Source organism: Somniosus microcephalus, chromosome 14, assembly GCF_052327205.1.
Source record: "Somniosus microcephalus isolate GS21.2 chromosome 14, FLI_Smic_1.0, whole genome shotgun sequence".
Classification (NCBI taxonomy): domain Eukaryota; kingdom Metazoa; phylum Chordata; class Chondrichthyes; order Squaliformes; family Somniosidae; genus Somniosus; species Somniosus microcephalus.
Window position 1 is genome coordinate 25,716,442 of NC_141000.1, and position 12,611 is coordinate 25,729,052.

Consider the following 12,611-nt stretch of genomic DNA (forward strand, 5'->3'; position numbering starts at 1 on the left):
TACCAGCTTTTTATTTCTACATTTTTAAAAGCTGCATTCAAATTCTCAAAACAACCATGTTGGGATTTGAACTCACGTTCTCTGAATTATTAGTCCAGACCTCTGGTTTGCTAGGCCAGTAATATAACAGCACTACCGTTCCCAGTCACTCCAGGCTTTCCAAATGTAATAGTTATTTTACTGACTGCAAAGTGGATTATCCCAGGAAGGGGAAGGCTAAGTAATTTTAACATGGAACCCTGCTACTGTCAGATCAAGCTTTTTTAATGATTTATCTGCCAGCTACTGTAATTGAAAACAACAACATTGGTCTACTTTATCCTGTGGCCAGTGAAACAAAAACGCAGATTCTTAATTTTGTTTTCTGCAAGCGCACAAACAGCGCGGATTCTGCAGACGCAGTCTGAAATCACAATGTAAGTTAGCCAAAGGGTTTATAAATAGGTCTCAGTCTTTCAAAACATACCTCTCCGATGATGTCAGTCTGTGAACCTGCTTCACAGTACTGCTGCGATAAACACTCCGAGGCCAAGCCTGCATTCGTTTGGAGGTCCTGCAGGGAGTTCTCAATGCAACAGCTATTCCTGAACTCATCTGTTAGCCTAGCAAGGCTCTGAAAAGTGGGACAAAAGAAACACAGATTCTAATTCAGCTCAGGCATGCTGAGTAGCAAAAGAAGAATCATTCTAGTTTGACATGTGTTACAACTTTGTCAATTTAAAAGAGCAATTTCAACCATTTTACTTAAGAGTGTTGTGTACTAAATCTCTGCACCGTCTTAAATGTCAGAAGGGTAGCTACCTATGCACTTAATGTCAGTCAGTTGCTTTATTTTATGTATCAGTCAGAGTTATCTGGTTAGCAGTCAGAGTAGCCATTTTGTGTCAAACTCCCCCAGTGTGGCGGCAGAACTCAAAATGGAGGACCGTGGGCAGAAAAAGAGTGCAAGCTATTTTCTGGCAAACTGACAATTTGGAACAGTTCACCGTTTTGAAAAAAGGAAAAACCCTTCAGTGCAAAAGGAATGAAGGGGCTACCAACCAATATTCCCCTCTAATCACTGCTAAAGATTCTTTCATAACAACCACTAATAAACAGCTTATTATTCCTTTGATTAATTGAGCGGATGATGATCACTGCTCCAGTTGTGTCAGGATTCCTGGGGAGCGCCTCTAGCGAATGTAACCAACAGGGCTCACTTTATCTCGTTTCATATCGAATCATAGAATCTTACAGCGCAGAAGGAGGCCCATTCACCTATTGTGCCTGTGCTAGCTCTTTGAAAGAACTATCCAATGAGTCCCACTCCCCCGCTCTTTCCCCATAGCCCTGCAATTTTTTTCCTTTTCAAGTATATATCCAATTACCTTTTGAAAATTACTGTTGAATCTGCTTCCATCACCCTGTCAGCCAGTACATTCCAGAGCACAACTCACTGCAGCAATAATTTTTCTTCAGCTCCCCTCTGGTTCCTTTGCCAATGATCTTAAATCAGTGTCCTCTGGTTACCGACCCACCCACCAGTGGAAACGGTGTGCAATATAGGAAGAGTGGAACATGAGGAGGCCATTCAGCCCCTCAAGCTCATTCCGCCATTCAATTAGATCATGATTGATCTGTACCTCAAATCCATTTACCCCCCTTTGATCCATAACCCGTGGTGCCCTTGCCTCACTAAAATTTGCTGCTCTCAGTCTTGGAAAGTTCAATTGACCCCCAACATCCAGAGCCTTTTGGGGAGCAAGTTCCAGTGTGAAAAACTGCTTTCTGATTTCACTCATAAATGGCCTAGATCTCATTTTAAGATTTTGCCCCCTTGTTCTGGATTCCCTCACCAGAGGAAATAGTTTCTCTGTGTCTACCCTATCAAACCCTCTTAGTATGTTAAAGACCTTGATTAGAGCTCCCTCAATCTTCTATACTCAAGGGAATACAAGCCAAATTTATGCAACCTGTGTAATCTAACGATATAGTTGCAGCTTGCTAGGCATTCATTCAATATTATGAATGTAGTTAAAAATGACGAGCTTGTTCTTTTTAAATACCCCAATAAATTCATCCATCTTCCTCGTTCTTCAATTTTCCTTTTGTCGGTCATCACTTTTGTCCTCTGCTCCTGATCACAGCAGAAGTCAATCTATCCTCCCATGCTACAGTGTGCAGAATCTTACTATTGTCACACCAACACTTTATCCGGTCAGGTGGTGAACGCACCTTGTACCACCAGGAAGGAACAGACAGTGTGTGAGTGTGAGTGTGAGTGTGAGTGTGAGTGTGTGTGTGTGTGTGTGTGTGTGTGTGTGTGAGTGTGAGCATGAGCGTGAGTGTGGTCTTTCTTTTCTAATAGTACAATACTGGTATGGGTGAATTTGCCTGCTTCTAGCCACAACCCAGGGGTGGGAAGAATGTAAAGAAACCAAAAGGTAGAGATGGGGAGACATTAGCTGAAATGCAGTGTTTGCAACGGAGGAGTTAAAATTACACAAAATCCCAAGTGCGATTAAAGGAAAACGAGGCAGTGGTCTGTCCAATGGAATGGTTGATCTCAAGCCAGATTCAGAGATTCTGCCCCTAGAGCCAGAATCACCATGACTGCAGTCCTTCTCTCCAAAAAAAAATAGCCAATACATGGTTTCATTCCTTTCAAATTTAAATGGAAAACATAGCACATTGTCACTACAACTGTATCAAACTAGAGCATTATGGAGGCGAGGACCAATGAGAGACGGTGATACTTTACTGAGCATTGTTTTTGGACACTAATTAGTGAAGTCCTGCTTTCTGATATAGGCAGGAAGCCAAGGTGCAAGTCATGGCCTCCGCTACTTCTCGCTCTCAGGTCCAAGACTGACATGGCCCTCAACTGCAGTGGAACCAACATTAACCAATCAGCTTGCTGATTATCGAGCACCATTAACAGTCATAAGAAGAGGACAGCACAGACTGTCCTTTCCTCCCAGAAGGACAGCATATGGTGCGGCTAGCAGCTTTCAACAAAAGACATGGGAGAGAAATAGGTGTAGATTTAGATTTAGATTTTAAAATCTCTTGATCGGCAGTAAAGTCATTAACCCAACTTATTCTTAAGACGCTGTAGACTCCCGCTATGGTTAATTGGCACGCAGTGTTTAACCAAGCAAATCCCAGTGGTAATTCCACAATCTCACTTTCCCAGAAGGAGGGCCGTGCTTGCAGAGAGTGCAGATTGGAAATTATTGTTGCCCTAATTCTCCAATCCATGCTCCAAAAATTGCAGCCCCTTATTGGGGGCAAAGAATTACCCCTAGTGTCTCGTCTCTTATTAGTGTCAAAAGTCCTGATACAGTACTCCCAAAAATACTTCTCATTTAAAATACTGAACCAATGAATGAGTGAATAAGGGCACTGTTAAAAGAGATTTTCATTCTCAGGATGGGGACATCGCTGGCAAAGCCAGCATTTAGTGCCCATCCCTAGTTATCCTGAGAGGCGGTGATGGAGCTTCTTCTTGGCTTTATACAACTGAATGGCTTGCTCAAACACTTCAGAGGGCAGTTAATAGCCAGCCACTTTGACATGGGACTCAAGTTACCTTAATTAAAAGGACATTAGTGAACCAGTTGTGTGTTTATGACAATCCAACTGCTTATTGGTCATTTTTACTGATACCAGCATTTTATTTCCAGATTTTAAAAAACTGAATTTAAATTCTCATGGTGGGGTTTGAACTCGTTCTCTGGATTACTAGTCCGGGCCTCTGGATTACTAGTCCGCTAACTTTGCTATGACACAAGAGAAAAGTAATGTCTTACCTGAATAAGGTCCTGCCTTTCTTTCTCTCCTAAAGTAATTGACTTCTTGATGGTTCTCAGCTCATTCATTATTTCCTGTGCTTCATCCAGTTTATAGTTGGTTTGACTGTCAGACATTTTACGATCAATCCTGAACCAAAAGAAAGAATGAAATGCTTCAACAATGTGTTTTATTTTTCTCCCCTTGGTGTGACAGCACTGTTTTTTGGCCAATAGGAAGAATTTGCAGGTCATAGTAAAAAAATCCCTGATTGCGATTTGAGCCACTTTTGGAAAAACTGTTACAACCACTGAATTAGCAGGTTTTCCAATAGTTAGTAATTAGAGCTAAACAGTATTGCTGCACTGTTATTTTTGCACTACGCACTTTTATGATATTGATGGTATTGGGAACAAAAGAACTCTTGTGTTGTCTAGCATTGCTGCCATGCATTTGGCATATATAGAGTTAGGGGTCAACAAGTTAAACTCAACCACAACAGATTACCATATGGGTGTTAGCACAGGGACAAAGATGCAATCTGTAGCCATGCCTCAATTTATGGAAACTGTTTAATATAGGTTTATTTATGAGAATTTGAGGGGTCCAAAATAATCCAGTTCCTCAAAGTAAAGCAATTTCACAAATATCGCACATTTAACTCCTTAAGGCTGAGGGAGGTTATGACAGACTGCATGGATGGAGAAAGGACCAAAATAAATAACACTCGAGCACAGTGCAAATTAAAAGATTAATTAAGACAAGTTTCATTATGCAAAGTTCTGATATACTCATCTCATCTAGATCTCATCTCTTGAGGCAAATCAACAGAATGATCAAGTCATATTGGGGTATAGTTTGTGCATAAATATTGTGCCCCTTTGTAATCTGAGGTCATAATTACAGTACCATTCAGGGGTGATGTCAGGAAGCACTCCTTCAGTCAAAGGGTAGAGCAAATCTAGAAGTCTCTCCCCAGAAAGCTGTTGAGGCGAGGTCAATTGAAAATTTCAAAACTGAGATTGATCTAGGTTCGGAATGGTCATGGCCCTGTGGGTAGTGGAGCGGGCCCAGGGGCCGTGTAGCCTGGTTCTGCTCCTACTTCTTGTGTTCTAATTCTGTGTTAGATTTCAGGAGATGGTTTTATTCCTGTTCCTGGCTGGGGTGGAGATCGCCTTTACAGAAGGTAAGTACTGTAGAAAATATAGGGACAGAGTGATCTCCTGGACGAGTTTCGATCGCCTAGATGGGTCGGAGAGGAATTTCCCAGATTTTTTTCTCCCAAATTGGCCATTGGGTTTTATATCTGGTTTTTCGCCTCTCCCGGGAGATCACATGGGTTCGGGTGGGATGGAGAGTGATAGAAGATTTGAGGTTAGGATCAGATCAGCCATGATCTTATTGAATGGTGGAGCGGGGCCGATTGGCCTACTCCTGCTCCCGTTTCTTATGTTCTTATGTTCGGTATTGGTATTAAGTGATATATTAGCCGTCAACGAATCACAATACTATAAAAAGTTTGTAAGAGAAAAGCCTCAATTTTTACTGCAAATTATTTAAAAGAAAGTAAAAGAACAAACTTGCATTTATATATTAACTGACGCTGTGTTTTCGGATGATATCGCCAAGGGGCAGCATGTAGGTGAGAAATAGGAAGGGGGGCCAAGGATAAATCCTTGGGGGACACCAGAGGTAGCGATGCGGGAGCAGGAAGAGAAGCCGTTGCAGGTGATTCTCTGACTACGATTAGATAGATAAGAATGGAACCAGGCGAGTGCAGTCCCACCCAGCTGGACGACGGTGAAGAGGTATTGGTGGAGGATGGAGTGGTTAACCGGGTCAAAGGCTGCAGACAAGTCAAGAAGGACGAGGAGGGATAGTTTACCTTTGTCACAGTCACAAAGGATTTCATTTGTGACTTTGATGAGAGATGTTTCAGTACTGTGACGGGGCAGAAATCTGATTGGAGAGATTCAAACATGGAGTTGTGGGAAAGATGGGCATGGGTTTGGGAGGCGACAACACGTTCAAGGACTTTGGAGAGGAAAGGGAGGTTGGTGATGGGGCGGTAGTTTGTAAGGATGGAGGGGTCAAGGGTTGGCTTTTTGAGGAGAGGGGTATGATGGCAGATTTGAGGGAGAGGGGGACAGTACCCGAGGAGAGAGAACTGTTAACAATGTCAGCTAACATGGGAGCCAGAAAAGGAAGTTGGGTGGTCAGCAGTTTGCTGGGAATAGGGTCGAGGGAGCAGGAAGTGGGTCTCATGGACAAGGTGAGCGCGGAGAGGCCATGGGGGGAGCTCGGAGAGAAACTGGAGAAAGATGTGAGTTCAGGGCTAGGGCAGGGGGGAGCCTAAGAGGAAGTTTGGCCCGGTGGGCTAGGGGGAGGAAGGGAGATGGCAGAGGCAATTGAACGGATGGTCTCAATCTCAGAGACAAAGGAGTCAATGAGCTCCTCACACTTGTTGTCGGAGGGGAGGGTGGAGGAGACAGGGGAGAGGGATTTAAGAAGATGCTTAGCAGTAGCGAATAGTCTCTTTCAAGCTCTTTGTAGCACTGTGCCTCATTTGCAGGGAGTAGAATCAACCTGGCCTGCACATGCTCATCCCTTAGTTAGCACTAGAAGAGCAGCACAGCCAAGGCCTTGGAACAAATCACGCACCTGCCCTCTTGGTAATGAGATGGTGGCAAATGAATCTAAAGTGTGAGCTAAAAAAAAAATTCCAATTTAACTCTCAAAACCTGCAAGAATAATACTTCTGAAAACAGAGTTGAAATGTCTCCCATTACTTGGGCCCCAATGTCCTGTTGGACAGAGTACTTTTGTAATTGAACTAACCAACAACAACTTGCATTTATATAGCACCTTTAACATAGTAAACCATCCCAGGGCGCTTCACAGGAGTGTTATCAGGCAAACTTTGACACTGAGCCACATAAAGAGATATTAGGGCAGGTCAAAGAGGCAGGTTTTAAGGAGAGCATTAAAGGAGGGGCGATTGCTAGCGAGGCGGTGTGGTTTAGGGAGAGAATTCTGGAGCTTAGGCCCTAGGCAGCTGAAGGCACTGCTGTCAATGGTGGGGCGACAGAAATCGGGGATGCACAAGAGGCCAGAATTGGAGAAGCGCAGATTATCTCTGAGGATTGCAGGGCTGGAGGAGCTTACAGAGATAGGGAGAGGCGAGGCCATGGGGGGATATGAGCACTAGGATGAGAATCTTAAATTCGAGGTATTGCCGGACCGGAAGGCAAAGTAGGGTCAGCGAGCACAGGGGTGATGGTGAACGGGACGGTGCGAGTTAAGATACGGGCAAGAGAGTTTTGGATGAGTTCAATTTACGGAAGGTGTAAGGTGGGAGACCGGCCAGGAGTGCGTTGGAAGAGTTGGGTAGGGAAGTAACAAAAGCATGGATGAGGGTTTCAGCAGCAGATGGGCTGAGGTTGGGGCGGAGACGGGCGATATTAGGGAGGTGGAACTAGACGGTGTTGGTGGTGCAGAGGATGTGAGGTCAGAAGCACCGCTCGGGGTCAATTAGGACGCCAGCACGCTGTTAAATTTAACATAGGCGCTGTAGGTCTAATTGGTCCAGATTAATTGGTTCTAGTAGAGACAGGGTAACTTTCCTACTTGCATGGCTACCACGTGGAACTTTGCCAGTGCATTATCAGAAATCACACGCACGCACCCCATGATTTTTTACCCACTGATTTCAACTGGGCAGAAAATTCACGGGTTGCCGCCCATGACCTCCCGACACGCATACCCAACAGGCGAAGCGCCGTGCCAAGAAGATGCAGGCAGAAAATTCACCCATGGTCACTGGTTTACTTTTGCAGAATTTTAAAAAGAGCAAACCGTCTTCCTCTTCCACCCCCCAAGACCTTTGCCAAAACAAATAGTCCAATAGGTTTTGTTAAGTATAACCGAATCTCAATTTGCCAACTTGACACAAAAAAACAACTCCCAGGGAACATAGGAATAGGAGGAGGCCATTCAGCACCTCGAGCCTGCTCCGCCATTCAATCAGATCATGGCTGATCTGCATCTCAACTCCATTTACCTGCTTTTGATCCATATTCCTCGCTACCTTTACTCAACTAAAATCTATCCATCTCAGTCTTGAAAGTTTCAACTGACTCCCAGCATCCACAGACTTTTGGGGGATGAACAAACAGCAGCTTGAATAGGTTCCACCACAAGGTATTCTTCAGCACCTCTCCATAGCACTGAGCAGCACTAATGCGGACAGAAATGTGAGGTGGAACTCCTCTTGCTGATGATTTGACCAAAGAAAATTGGTGCGAGTTCAAAATGAGAAATCCCATTTTAACCTCATACTGTGTTTTTCGCTAAAGTTAATTGTGCAAGGAAGGAATTTTGCCTTGTGATGTTCCGTACTTCCAGGGGACTACAGCAGGGAGAAATAAAGATGCATCAAAATGCAACATTTTCTTTTAAAAAGAAACAACAACTTGCATTTGCATAGTGCCTTTGGTGTCGGAAAATATTCCGCAGCACTTCACAGGAGCGTAACTAAAATTAGCATTGAGCCAAAGAAGGAGATATTAGCATCAGCTTTAAAAAGTGCGAGAGCATCTTTAGGGCAGTAGAATGGATCGAAATAGAGAGTTAGAAAGCTTCAAACCCACACTATATTTCTGGCTTGTTACATTAAAATGCAGCCTTGAGTAGAATACACAATGGTTATTTAAATCGTAGGTTTTCAAACCAAACTCTACTGATCATAGTTGAGGAAGGGTGGTGGAGGAGTCCACGACGAGATCCCGGGGTTCATGAAGTTATCAGATTTCTGCCTGTTGAGGGGAAAGCAACTACACCTTTAAGCAGTGCCTGGAGAATTCAGTTTAGTATTTTCTGCACTTTACAGCCTTATTTCTGTTGCCATATACTAAGAAAACTTTCTGCAATGATAGCAAAGTTTTCTCTCAGATAGCTGACGCTGTCTCTTGGAATCTAGAAAAGGGTTCCAGGGAACGTGTCAATATTTGCAGGGGTCCCCAAGAGTGTACCAATATTTGCAGGGGGAACCACGCATGGAAAACCACTGATGTAAAACAAGCAATAGTTGACACAATTGAGGCTTTTGAAACTTTAAATGTCTCATCCGAGAACATGAAAAGCAGCGCAGATAAAACGTGATAGGGACGTGGCAATGACTAGAAAAAGGTTGGATCAGACTCGTCCTTTTAGCAAAACTCTGTCAGCACAGTTAGACATTTCCTGCTGATTCACCGCAGTCAGAAATGTTCACACCCTTCCACCAACTCGACTACACATGGGGTGCTCGTCTTCATGTGAACTCACAAAACTATTAAGCAACAATCACACGCAATGAGTCAGTTGGCCACTGTCTAAAACAACCTTTTGCCTCCCCCCTAAAATAGTTCTTATTACATTTGGACAGAACATTCTAGGGAAAAAAAGGCGCTCTCCACGTAATACTGCAGACAAAGATCAACGTTTGTTCAGCTTCTCCACTTCACTGTGCCTTTTTATCCTCCCCAGATGTGAGTTAACTTCCAATAATGTTGTTCCCAGAGGACTGGCGGTCTATTTGATTTATCAATGTATTAAATTATATTCACTGTGGGTCGAACAAGTCATCTGCAATTATTATCTGAAAGAGAACGCTGCCTATGGGTTAATCTGCCATAGGCTGTATTTCAAATCTATTTGATCGTAAATCAATTCACACAGAAGACATTTTTAACATACTTTAGCCTTTGCTAAAACTCAATGGAATTTAATCATTCTCCTCAGATCCTTCAAAGACATGGGGAAATGCCGCCCAGTTTAAAAACTATTAAATTCGGCTTTTACAAGCCTCGTATAACCTGACCTGGAAGTTAAAGCTGTTCCAGGAATGTGTGAAAGGTATATAGAACTTCAGATTAAAATATGATGCCAGGTATAGTATTGAAGAGGCCACTGTCAAACAGAAGCAATGCTCATAAAACCCAGATTATCCAAAATGCCCTGTTAGTGCTAATGTACTTCAGAACCTTTTTGGTAGGTGTAAATGTACATTAGTGCTGAGTATATCTTGTATGCTATTTTTCAGATGTACTTTTGTGCTAGCAGTAAGCAGCTGGACACTTTTGAGACAGTGCAAGTTTAGTGCAACACTCAGCGATTACGCTACTAATCACATACACAGGCGTGAAAGTATACATGACACAACAACAACTTTATTGAAACAAATCTCATTTAAGAAAGTTTATGTTAGGTGTCAGCCTTGGCTCAATTGGTAGCACTCGCACCTGAGCCAGAATGTCGTGGATTCAAGCCCCATTGCAGAGACTTGAGCCCATAATCCAGGCTGACGCTTCAGTACTGAGGGAGTGCTGCACTGTCGGAGGTGCCGTCTTTCAGATGAGACGTTAAACCCATCTCCCCTCTCAGGTGGATCCCATGGTACTGTTCTGGCCAATATTTATCCCTCAACCAACATCACTAAAACAGGTTATCTGGCCGTTATCTCATTACTGTTTGTGTGATCTCGCTGTGTGTAAATTGGCTGCCATGTTTCTTGCATTACAAGAGTGACTACACTTCAAAAGTACTTCAATGGCTGTAAAGCACTTTGGAGCATCCAGAGATCGTGACAGACCACTTACCGTACGTTATGTCTCAAAAAAATTCTATATACTGTGTCCTAAAATGTTATATTCTGAAAAAAATCTATCTAATTTGCATTTGAATGAATCAACACTAACTGATTCCACCCTCTCCCAGGGAAGCCTGTTTAATAGATTGACCACTCGCTTACTGAAATAATGGCCTGTAATTTGCAGCCCCCTATGAGTGAGTACGCGCCCGTAAGGGCTGCGCAAGTTCCAGGTTTTCGCGCGCAATGTGCATGCGCGAAAACCCAGAACTTGCGATCTGTTAAGATTTTTCTTGACAGTTCCAACACATCCCCGGGAAAGGGGCTTCCGTGAGCGGAGAGTTCTGCCCAGCGAATGCCCGTGAAATTCTTACGCCTGGTAAAAACCAGCGTAAGAGTTTAAATGAACATAAAAATATTTTATTTTTCCAATCAGTTAAACATTAAAAAACCTGTACAATAAGGTAGCTATCTTTAGCCCCTTTAAAATATGTAAATGTATTTTTCAAAAAATTAAATTTTTGTTTTAAATATTTAATTAAATGGTATTTTAACTAATTTTAAATATGTAATTTTAAAAAAATATTTGATGTGTAGAGGTATTTTTAGGGGTATTCCCATTCATGCTCATGAATCCCCCTAAGCATGAATGGGGATTCCCTTTTGTCATTCTTTGGGCCAGCCATCGTGATCTCAGGGGCGCTTGCGAACCGCATGCGCCCCGGGATACGTGGGCCTCTACCCGTAGGTACCCGGAGGCGCCCAGGGCCACGAGTCTCCGTACCTCCCGGACCACCAGGTACACGGGCATTTTATTTGCGGATCGGAGGCATTTCCCCGCGGGAAGCCTCCGACCGCAAATTCAGGGCCAATGTTTACACAATTTCTTTTGAATTTACCCCCCTTCAAGTGCAGGCCGTGTCCTCTGGTTCTACTATTTCTGGACAAGGTGAATCAACTCGTCATGGTCCACATTACGAGTCCCTTTGGAATCCTAAAAACAACAATCGTATCACCTCTCAACCTTCTCTTCTCCAGTGAGAACATGCACGATTTATATAATCGCTCCTCATATCCAATCCCTCTATCCCCTCAATCATTCTGGTTACTCTCTTCCGTATCCTTTCAGTAGCTGCAATATCCTTTTTGTACTGTGGCGACCAGAACTGTAAACCGTATTCAAAGTGCGGTCACACCAATGATTTAAACAGTGTAGGATTACCTCACTATTTCAGCTCAATATTGGCCTTTTAATACATCCCAACATTTGATTTGCTTTACTCACTGCACCGAGCATTGTTGCGACAGCTTCAACTTATTGAAGATATAGGTCCTGACTTGGACATATATTGCTGTTCCTTCATTGTCGCAGGTCAAAATCCTGGCTCACCACCACCTTCTCAAGGGCAACTAGGTATGGCCAATAAATACCAGCCTTGCTAGCAGCGCTAACATCCTGAGAATGAATTTTAAAAAAGATTTGCCTTAATCGGTTCAGTGAAAGAAAGACTTGCATTTATATAGCGCCTTTCACACTACCAGACGTCCCAAAGCGCTTTACAGCCAATGAAGTGTTGCAATGCAAGAAACGCGGCAGCTAATTTGCGCACAGCAAGCTCCCACAAACAGCAATGTGATAATGACCAGATAATCTACTAATGTTATGTTGATTGAGGGATAACTTTTGGCCAGGGCACCAGGGGTAACTGCCCTGCTTTTCTTTAAAATAGTGCCATGGGATCTTTCACATCCACCTGAGAGAGCAGATGGGGCTTCGCTTTAATGTCTCATCTGAAAGACAGCACCTCCACCAGTGCAGCACTCCCTTAGCACTGCAGTGTCAGCCTAGATTTTTGTACTCAAGTCTCTGGAGTGGGACTTGAACCCACGACCTTCTGACTCAGAGGCAAGTGTACTACCCACTGAACCACAGCTGTCAACAGGTAATGTCTCTTTCTCACTGCCTACAGGGAAAATGCACTTGTTGCAGTTTAAAATAATTTAGGCGTGTTTTTTTTATACGCAGCATATGCACATTATTTAATGGAGCAATCTCATCTCTTAGGCAGTCCCTCGGAACCGAGGATGACTTGCTTCCACATTAAAAATGAGCTCGCAGGTGACTGATGTGTCCAATGCGGGACCTACAGTCTCTGTCACAGGTGGGGCAGACGGTGGTTGAAGGGGCAGGTGGGTGGGGTGCTTGGGTTGA

At 43.5% G+C, this 12,611-nt stretch overlaps 1 protein-coding gene across 1 annotated transcript in view; it reads right to left on the minus strand.

Moving 5' to 3' along the window:
• Nucleotides 1-12,611, minus strand: part of wwc3 (WWC family member 3) — a 275,710-nt gene that overhangs the window by 86,389 nt on the left and 176,710 nt on the right. The window contains exons 6-7 of the mRNA XM_086006371.1: nucleotides 3,792-3,921; nucleotides 467-613 (exon numbers count right to left, since the gene is read on the minus strand). Coding sequence (XP_085862497.1) covers nucleotides 467-613; nucleotides 3,792-3,921 — 277 coding nt within the window. The remainder of the gene's footprint in view (nucleotides 1-466; nucleotides 614-3,791; nucleotides 3,922-12,611) is intronic.